This window comes from Filicampus tigris, chromosome 15, assembly GCF_054856515.1.
Source record: "Filicampus tigris isolate MCC_2025a chromosome 15, RoL_Ftig_1.0, whole genome shotgun sequence".
Classification (NCBI taxonomy): Eukaryota; Metazoa; Chordata; class Actinopteri; order Syngnathiformes; family Syngnathidae; genus Filicampus; species Filicampus tigris.
The window spans coordinates 1785185-1795000 of record NC_141231.1 but is presented as its reverse complement, the minus strand read 5'-3'; the positions used below and the strand labels follow the sequence as shown (position 1 = coordinate 1795000).

General features: G+C 39.1%; 1 protein-coding gene across 3 annotated transcripts in view; it reads left to right on the top strand.

Moving 5' to 3' along the window:
• The window catches only part of syk (spleen tyrosine kinase), a 32911-nt gene extending 23696 nt beyond the window's left edge, over positions 1 to 9215 (top strand). For all 3 annotated transcript variants that reach the window (XM_086053901.1, XM_086053899.1, XM_086053900.1), the window contains 8 exons: positions 959 to 1021; positions 3192 to 3282; positions 3608 to 3767; positions 4427 to 4636; positions 5285 to 5474; positions 8308 to 8448; positions 8680 to 8792; positions 8993 to 9215. In XM_086053901.1, the coding sequence (XP_085910027.1) occupies positions 959 to 1021; positions 3192 to 3282; positions 3608 to 3767; positions 4427 to 4636; positions 5285 to 5474; positions 8308 to 8448; positions 8680 to 8792; positions 8993 to 9065 (1041 nt within the window). In that variant the 3' untranslated portion in view covers positions 9066 to 9215. The remainder of the gene's footprint in view (positions 1 to 958; positions 1022 to 3191; positions 3283 to 3607; positions 3768 to 4426; positions 4637 to 5284; positions 5475 to 8307; positions 8449 to 8679; positions 8793 to 8992) is intronic.
• Positions 9216 to 9816: the final 601 nt, after the last annotated feature.

The following is a 9816-nucleotide window of genomic DNA, read 5'->3' as shown; positions in this document are numbered from 1 at the left end:
TTTTACGAATGTAGGAAAAGAAGTGAAATATGTCCCCATGTATTTGCCAACACTGAATGTTGAATGTCTATGATTGTACAGTACACTTGTACACTTTTGTTGAAAAAAATCTTTAAAAGTGGTGCACAGTGGTGGAATTGAAATCTTTTTTGGATGACTGTAATGTCATGGAGGTTTTTCCAGTTCGGTTTTAAGATGCTGAATAGCACAGTTAGCCCTGTTACTGGTTTTTAATGACAACCTCCCGACTAATGACACTGGAGATTATGTTGTCTTGTTTAGTTGGACCTGACTGCAGCGTTTGATACAGTAGACCACAGTATTCTGTTAGCTCATTTGCAGCACCAGGTGGGCATTAGTGGTAGCGCTCTAGACTGGTTTAGATCCTATTTGGCAGGCAAGACTTTTTGTGTTAACCTTGGTTGCTCTGAGTCCCACTCGGCCCCATTGTCATATGGTATTCCACAGGGGTCAATTTTGGTGCTCCAGCTGTTTTGTTTGTTTTTTCTGCTGTATGTTCTGCCTTAAGGAAGCATGGTATTTTCTTTCACCGCTTTGCGGATGACAGTCAGATCTATGTCCCGCTGGCCTTCTTGTGTGGAGTTTGCATGTTCTCCTCGTGAATGCATGGGGTTTTTTCTGGGTAGTCTAGTTTCCTCCCAAAAACATGCATCATAGGCGAAGTGAACATCCTAGATCAGGGATCTTCAATCCTGTTCCTCAAGGGCTGATGTCCTGCCTGAATATCAGCTTCAGTGGTGTCCTTGAGCAAGACACTGAACTGCTCCAGTATGTGCCACAGTTTTTGTTTGCTCTGTAGATTACTGTGATGGGTTGAATGCAGAAGCAAAATTTCATGAAAATATATGTTCATGACACTGGAAAAAAAAAGATTCTTCATTAATTAATCGTATGACACATACTGATAACCTTCTCTGACTGTGACTGTGTTTTTCAGCAAAATGCAGCAGGGGGATTTCTTGCCAAAATCAAAACAGTTTCCATACCTGGCCGACAAAAGGTGATCTCACACACCTCCCGCCTTGCCCTAAAGTCACTGCTACCCACTTTTAAGACCTGTCTTTGCTTTGTACAAGGGTTTTGAAAAACTGTCTAATTGCAAGTCCCCCACCCTCAATATTGCAATTGTGATTTAATATGTGATTTTTTCAGGGCCCTGTTCTCATGCCCCTTTTTAACAAACTTTTTAACAAGCAATAAATTAATCTGTAATACAAAAAACTATGTAAGATTTATCATACATAAATTTGTTGGTCTTATAGTAGAGGTTTACTCTAAAATGAACCATGAATTATTATGACAGTTTTTTACTCTACTTTAAAGTTGTCACCTTACTAAAAACTTTGACTCACAGTTTTTTAAGCATTCATGATGACAACTTCACAAAATTCCACCAAACTTGTCGCATAAACATAAGTTAGTAAGTCGTAACCTAGACTACAACAATAACGCAAACAATGCGTTATCACTAACAGTTGGTGTTTCATTAAACAATGATTAGTAAACATTTGGACTTCACCTCTAAATATATAAGACCAGACCAAATAGTAACCGCCTATAGGCCGGTCCGCCTATCATTTTAAACGGGCATCCGCCATCGCTTACTTCGATGAGCGCGAGAATAGATGATTGCATGGACGGAGAAAAATGGGCTTCCGACTATGCTTAGTCCGACTATTTTTTTAAGTTTCCCGTCAATCATTTATCGCCTACAAAATTGGTGTCCGTCATAGGCGGATAGCCGATATGCCCAGTTCTGACAAAAACAATTTGACTCTCCATCACACTAGATCACCTCTGATCTCTACATCGATTGTGATCCACCAGTCGATCGCAAAGGCATTGTGGGTAGATCATCAGCCTAACATCCGTCGTCACTACTGTATTGCTACGTTCACACCAACTGCGTTGGGAACGTTTCTGGCGGTGCGTTTCAATTGGAGTCAATGTAGTTCGTGCGGGCGGGCGCGGTTGCGTATGATGCATTTGGAGCGGTGGGACGCGGAGCGAAGCACCGTAAATCTGCCAATTTGCTCACTTGGCGTGTGTAAAACAAGTCAACTTTTTTGCCATTCCGCCTCACGGCAGCCAATATTCATCGGACACAGCCCCACAGCACAGCGTCCTGTTCACTCGGCGGCATTTTTTTTTTTTAACAGTTCTTGAACTTTACTAAGATAGCAATATTGATAGCATTAGCATAGTGTGCAAAAAAGTTGACTTGTTTTAGACGCGCCTAATAAAGCAAACAGGGGGATTGTTGTTGCTGCAAATCTGCTTGAGGCCGGCTATCAGTTGCTACTGTCCTGACTATGCATCCCTGGCTAATTCCATTCAGTGCAAGTCATAAGAGTAAGGTAATTACAAAACATTTTTGTTGTTGTATTGTGCTATATATAGGTTGATGCAGTCATGCAAGGTACACCAGCATATACGGTACATATAAAAATAATTCTTAATATATAATATTTATAAATACTGTAATGTGTTTTGCATTTTTAGTGGGCGGTAGATCATTTTGACTCTGTCATGCCATAAGTAGCTCTCAGGCTGAAAAAGTGTGGGCACCCCTGCACTAGATGATGTACTTTTTATTACAAACACCAGTCAGCCAATACATGCCACTCCAAACGCGGTATCCCATCCAGTGTCCTTTATTTGTGCATGACAATATCAAGGAGGCCACCAACCAAGTAATAGGTTTTATGGATTTTTGTGTACCAAACTCATTCAATCCCAAAGACATATTTATATGTCTTTTCACAGTCCAGCCATTCAATCCCAGGAATTTATTTATGTTGTAACATGTCGGTTGCAAGAAACCACTAAGATGTTAAAACCAATTTATTCGGGAAGGCATGGGTACTTATGCCTGCTGTAATGTAGTATGCCTTTATCTTAATGTTTTTTTTCATGTTGGCCAAAGGGGGAAAAACATAAAAAATAAAACTGGTTCTGAACAAACTGACTACCAGTTTAAATGAAGGAATTCCTAAAGAATCTAGAAGTCCTTTTTTTGTTCTTGTTATGCTTTGTAATTTATAATCATACAAAAACATTTTTTCTGATGCGTTCATTCCTGTACGGAAGCCAAACCTTGAGTTTGACACCTTTGATGTACAGTAATTCATGGTTTTGTTTATCCTTCATATTATCTCTCATGACCTCAGAGCCGCGGATCTCGTCACGAAAACAAAGAAACCAGTAATCCCAATCCCTATGACGCACAAGTGCCAATCAACAATCGGGTAGTCACCAGAGGTATGTGTGTGCGTGTGTGTGTGTTCGTAAATTGATGATTACTAGTATATCATTTTCATACTCCAGGACAACCTCTTCTGTTTAATTCCAGTTCATTCTGATGAACTCTACTGTAACAAAACCATTGCACTTCAGTAAATTATTTTCTACCACACAAGATATTTTAAAAGTGACAGAATACTATTGTATTTTTATATGGTTATTCTGTCACGAGGGGAATAATAACATAAAAAAAAAATCCTACACTACTCCCTTCATCATGTCAGTACAAGAGTGGCAATACTGTTCAATTTTTATGGTTAATGCTAAATTATTTCTCTGCCAGAGTCCTTGCCGATGGACACGCCAGTATATGACAGAACATACGCAGACCCAGATGAGCTGAGGAGTTCCATCGTGAATCACGAACAGCTCATCTTGGAAAATGAAGAACTGGGTTCAGGAAACTTTGGTACAGTCAGGAAGGGCATCTACAAGACAAAAATGCAAGCAACATTTTTGATACTTCATTGCTTTTCTTCTTTTACTGCATCTCTGTGGCACTTCACTGGGACTATGGACAATAGCCTGCAAAGATTTTCAAGTTATAGCATAATCATTGGGAAATATATGAATATAAGATTATGGATATGAAGGCACATGGACTCCAAAGTCAGGCACAACAAAAAAAAAAAAGCTTTTCAGGGTTAGGGAAATGGAAAACTTATCCAAAAAGTTCGATCAATTCAAACTGCAGCACAGTCAACTAAGCCCAGTGGCGGGCAATACATTTAGTACCAATACCTTTGGGATTTACTCGACTTAATCCACTTCTTAATACAGCCACTCTCACATTCAAGTATAGAAACTTAACTCAACTCAACTTTACTTATAGAGCAGTCCGTCAGCTGTTTCTGAAGGTCCTGGGCAAGACAGAAGCTGAAATCTGGTTGGACAAAAAATGTATAATTGTCATATAATACAGTAGTGAAAGCAGTGCAGCCTAGAAAATCCACAAAAATGAATAGAATGTTTGGTGTTGAATTAATTTCATGGAATGACTAGAATTTAGGTCACAAATATAGGTCACTTAGTGTTAAGACCATCACAGAAAACCTTGCTGGCTCTGATGGTCCGCCACTGACTAATCCTTCTTGTGCATTAGGACAAAGCAGCCAGTTGCCGTCAAGATCCTGAAGAACGATGACAACAGCACTTCACTTCGGGAAGAAATGCTGCGAGAAGCAAATGTCATGCAGCAGCTGGACAATCCTTATATTGTGAGGATGATCGGTATCTGTGACGCAGAGAGCCTCATGCTAGTTATGGAGCTGGCTGAGCTGGGGCCACTTCACAAGTTCCTGCAGAAAAACAAGTATGTTTTCTCATCTGGATTCTTAAAGATTACGTTCAACAGTGTTTGTTCACATTTGTGCCTCTCGCGGCCTACCGGTCAACCGCGATCGACTGGTTGGGCACTCTTGAACCTGATTCAGACCGTTTCTTGACTGAACAGGTGGCTTGGGCGTGGTCGATGGAAAGGGAACTGAAAAACGTTATTAGCCACAGTAAATTCATATCTAACAAGGAGGGCAAGTACTTTTTCACACAGGTAGCTTCGAACACTTTTTTTCTCCTAGTAAATGAAAAAAAATTAGAAATGGTATTTTATGTTTACTTAGGTTATCTTGTCTGATCTTTACATTTGTTTAATGATCTTAATGTGGGGAAACTACACCCCCAAAAATACTTTTAGGAGGGGGCACATACTTTTTCATGGCAATGTATATGTTATGGTAAATAGTAAAATGGTCAAGTTAATTCTTTTCATTGTTCACCACAATGTGACTGAGTCGGTAACCCCAAATACGGCGCTCCTGACTGTGAGGCCGACATACTATCACCACTGTTCCTCCCTACTGTCCACCCCACCTCCAATCAATTCAAATCTCATGAATGCAAGAATTTACCAGTCAAAAAACGTTTACTGTTGTTAGGATAAGTGTTGATTGTTCTTACACAGGCAAACAACCATCGCCAACATCACAGAGCTGGTGCACCAAGTGTCCATGGGGATGAAGTACCTTGAGGAGCATAACTTTGTCCATAGGGACCTTGCTGCTAGGAACGTGCTGCTGGTAACACAGCACTATGCCAAAATCAGTGACTTTGGTCTCTCCAAAGTAGTTGCCGAGGACCAGAACTACTACAAGGTAACTGGATGAAAAGACAAAGAATAGCCTCTCTGATGTTGACTTGACTGCACAGTACAACTAGTCTTTAAATTCAAAAAGAGCTTTTAAATGATCAGGTAGGTGAGCTTTGGGGGAGATGCGAAAAAAAACAACCTCAAGATACTCCATGCATCCATTAACAAAACAATGTTTAAAAATGCGCTGTTTTTGTTTTACTATATTCTTTATGCATTGTTCCGACATTTGAAGTTATAACTATTAATAGCAACAACAATTATAAAATCACGATAGTATCGGGTATGCGAACCTGGCAACCCACCAGTATGGTGAATTATTAATTATTCAAGGATTATGTATTTAATAAAACTGGATAGGGCGGTAATGTGGTCGACTGGTTAGCACATCCGCCTCACAGTTCAGAGGTCGTGGGTTCAATCCCGGCTCTGGCCTCCCTGTGTGGAGTTTGCATGTTCTCCCCGTGCCTGCGTGGGTTTTCTCCGAGTACTCCGGTTTCCTCCCACATTCCAACAACATGCATGGTAAGTTGATTGGACTCTCTAAATTGCCCTTAGGTGTGATTGTGAGTGCGGATGTTTGTCTCTGTTTCTGCGATTGGCTGGCAACCAATTCAGGGTGTCCCCCGCCTACTGCCCGAAAACAGCTGGGATAAGCTCCAGCACGCCCCGCGACCCTTGTGAGGTGAAGCGTTATAGATAATGGATGGATAAAACTGGATAAAAGAGAATGACAAGATGCAACTCCAACTTCTTACCTTCATCCATCACTATAAAACCAACAAAGACACGTAAACTAGGCTAACTTCAAAATTTAGCTCACCAACAGTTGATTAAATTTGAGTTGTAATTAGGATTTGCACGAGTGACTTACTCCCACTTCCTGTTAGCACGCAAATACAGGGCTGTGAAAAAGTATTATGCCTCCTTCTCGTGTATAGCATAGTTTTTCCTCACTTTAATGGTTAACATCATTAAACAAATAATGAACATATATTGCCCCAACATGTGATTAGCCACGGTTAAGTCATGATTTAACAAGGAGGCACTTTTTCACAATGGGCCAGATAGCTTTGAATAGTTATTCTTGAATAAATAAATTCACTATTTAAAAACTGCATTTTATCTTTACTTGGGTTATCTTTGCCTGATATTTACATCTATTTGATGATCTTAAAGTTGGGATACTAAAGAAAAAAATGAAAAGAGGGAAAATGTTTTTCAGGGGATTATGTCAATATATAATTGGATGTGTAACTAATTGGGCAACTTGAAAATTAAACTGATTCATAGATGAAATAGCAAACATACTGTACATGACAAAAATTGAGCTTCCCTTGTTATGGGACAAAAATTAAGCAAACAACATCTGCATCCTCTTTCTTTACTTTAATTTAACCTCTCGGTCATGTTGTATATTCAAAAGCTGTAACTCATATTATAGTGAAATAAATAATTGCCCTCTTTGTCTTGATGGCTGTGAACATCATGTTAGAAACACGCACTGCACATGTAGACATCTTTATTACAGAGCCATCGACAGTTGTCTATATCGTTTTTAATCCCAGGAATTTATTTAGGAATTTATGCGTTTACAATCACATTGTTTTTAGTGGTCACAAACCAGTCTTTCTTTTGTCTATAATTTAAGGCAAAACAGACATGAGACCATGTTTGACCAGCAGCTAACTTATCTTAGATAAATTGTAACATTGTCTTACTTGTTTTTGTGGATTTGGTAGTGACTAATGAAGTAAGACGTTTTTGTCTTTTCAAACCTTGCATGTTGCTGTTCTTCTTCTGTCAATTACATTGAAAGCATAATCCCTGAAGCCAAATTCAAGAATCTTCAGAGCTACTTCTAGTACTGTTTGTGTTTTGGTAGCCTCTCCACTGCACAAGTGTCGATTATACCTACATAGATTTTTTTCAGATTTGCGTGAATGGAACAAAAACCCTGTGTTGAAAATACTGATTTTCAGCTATAAATCAGATGACTTATCATGGAATTCAAGTCAAAGTAAAGTCGAGTCTCTTGAATACCGAGTCAGTCAAGTTTTCATAAATTTTGCCAATCTGTCACTCGAGTCACCCATCTCTACTGTATTCAGATATTGTATGCATATACATCCATAAAGACCATTAAAGTACCAGATGAGACTAGTGTCAGACAATAAAGATAAAATGTACAAAATAACAGTAATAAATTATGGTAATAAACACTTTTAAAGGAATAACTCTCTGACAATGTAAATCAAAAATCCTAATACAGCTCTGGAATTGGATGTAGAAGAATTACACCAATAATGGGTGAGGTTTTCATTTTATTCTTGCTTGTGGTTTAGCAAGCTTACCTTCTTTACGTTTTCTGATTCCTGGGAGTGCTGTGGACTATTCTTGGGCAGAATTTGAATTTGAATCTGTCAGGAATTTGAAATACCACCCCCGTGTTAAGAGTACACACTGAAAATACTATTTTTTAGGGTCCTTATTAGTCATGGGCCCTTAGTATACAGTATATTTTAAGATTGATCCTTCAAAGAGACCTGTTGTAGGTCACAGTGGAGATTTCGCACAAGATGACACTGGCAAGATCAAATTCTTGAGTTTAATACTCATTTCCCATTGAACAAAAAATACCTTAGATGCAGTCAGTTAAAAAAAAAGATTGGTCGTCAAAATGCTGTGTTGTGGTTCTTACTGAATGTGTGTAGATTAGGTTCTTACACGAGAAAAATATGGCACTCAAGTAAGACACTATAAGAAAGCTGGTTGATATTGGCGGCTGAATGGACTCACCTCTTTGGGTTGACAATGTGATGTGAATGTTTCTACAGGCAAAAGGACACGGGAAGTGGCCGCTGAAATGGTACGCTCCCGAGTGTATAAATTACTTCAAATTCTCAACCAAAAGTGACGTGTGGAGCTTTGGGGTGCTCATGTGGGAAGCGTACTCATACGGAGAGAAGCCATACAAGGTATGAACTAACGTATCTCATAAATGGTACAGCATAAAAGCAGCTAGAAAGATGTATTTTTCCCCGCTCACAGCAACCCTGAAATGAATTCACTTGTGATTCTGAAGAACAAAAAAAAAAACATTTAATTAATTCATTAACATCAGCTATGTTGCACAAGCATTCTGCCCCAGGTAATGGTTAGTTGACTTGATTGTGCCCCATATAATCTGAATGGCGTTTTTTTCACAGGGAATGAGAGGAAATAATGTTTTGCAATTGATTGAGAGTGGAATGCGGATGGATGCCCCACCCATCTGTCCAGAAGAAATGTACAACCTCATGAAGACTTGCTGGACCTATGAGTAAGTGACAAAATAGTCATTTGTCCGGTAATTTTGGTGGTTGGAGTAAAATTGGGTACACTGAGTGCGAAAGAAAAATACGAATTACCGTACACTAGGCCCTCATTCATTTTTCCAGGCAATTTGTGTGCATCACGTGCAACTGAGAAACACTGTCTTAACATGTTCAAGAATTAAAAAGAGCATTGTTTGTTTTACAGGGTGGTGGAAAGACCTGCATTTGCTGTTATTGAGCAAAGACTACGGCAGTATTATTACGACATTGCACAATGAATAGCCATATAAATATTGCGCAAATATAGAAAATAGATCAATCATTGACTTAAATTGGGGATCTGTTAATTTCATACTGAACTATTGTACATTAAAATTAGTAAGGGATACGTGTTCTGCTTCTACAATAAAATCAAAACAAAAACCACAGTACACCTCATTTTTAATTATTGACAGCCAAAATACTACCATGCACTTTCAGCTTGTTTTGTTTAAATGCAGACTGGTAGGTATAATTTAAAAAAATCCCTTAAAGCGGAAGTCAACCCAAACATATTTTTTTCAAGAATATGTTCCCAGCAGGCCCACTAGTTGAAACACAGCATTCTGATTCATTTTGCGTTTGTGGAATATAAGTTAAGCAACAAAATGCACTTGTTTTTAGCCATCTCTGGAGGCGGCCATTTTGTCTTCTGTCGACTGAAAATGACATCACAACTGCTCACAAGGACCAATCACTCTCAGATTCAGAAAACAGGTCAGCCGCATATTTTGACGCAGATGTAGAGGAAAAATGGTGAGTGAGGGAGAAAGCATGGAGCTAGAGGAGCCGTCTGCACTATACAAATCAGCCATTTGTATAGTGAACTGTATATATATATAGTATAATACTACTGGCACATTTGAAACGTGTCCACAGCGGGTTCGAATAGTAAATTAGCCAGCTAATGATCCTTAAGAAGCCTCTGCCGTTAGCAACTCTCCCGCGGCGGCGTCAATCACGGACTTTTTTTTTTTTTTTGGGCCGGGG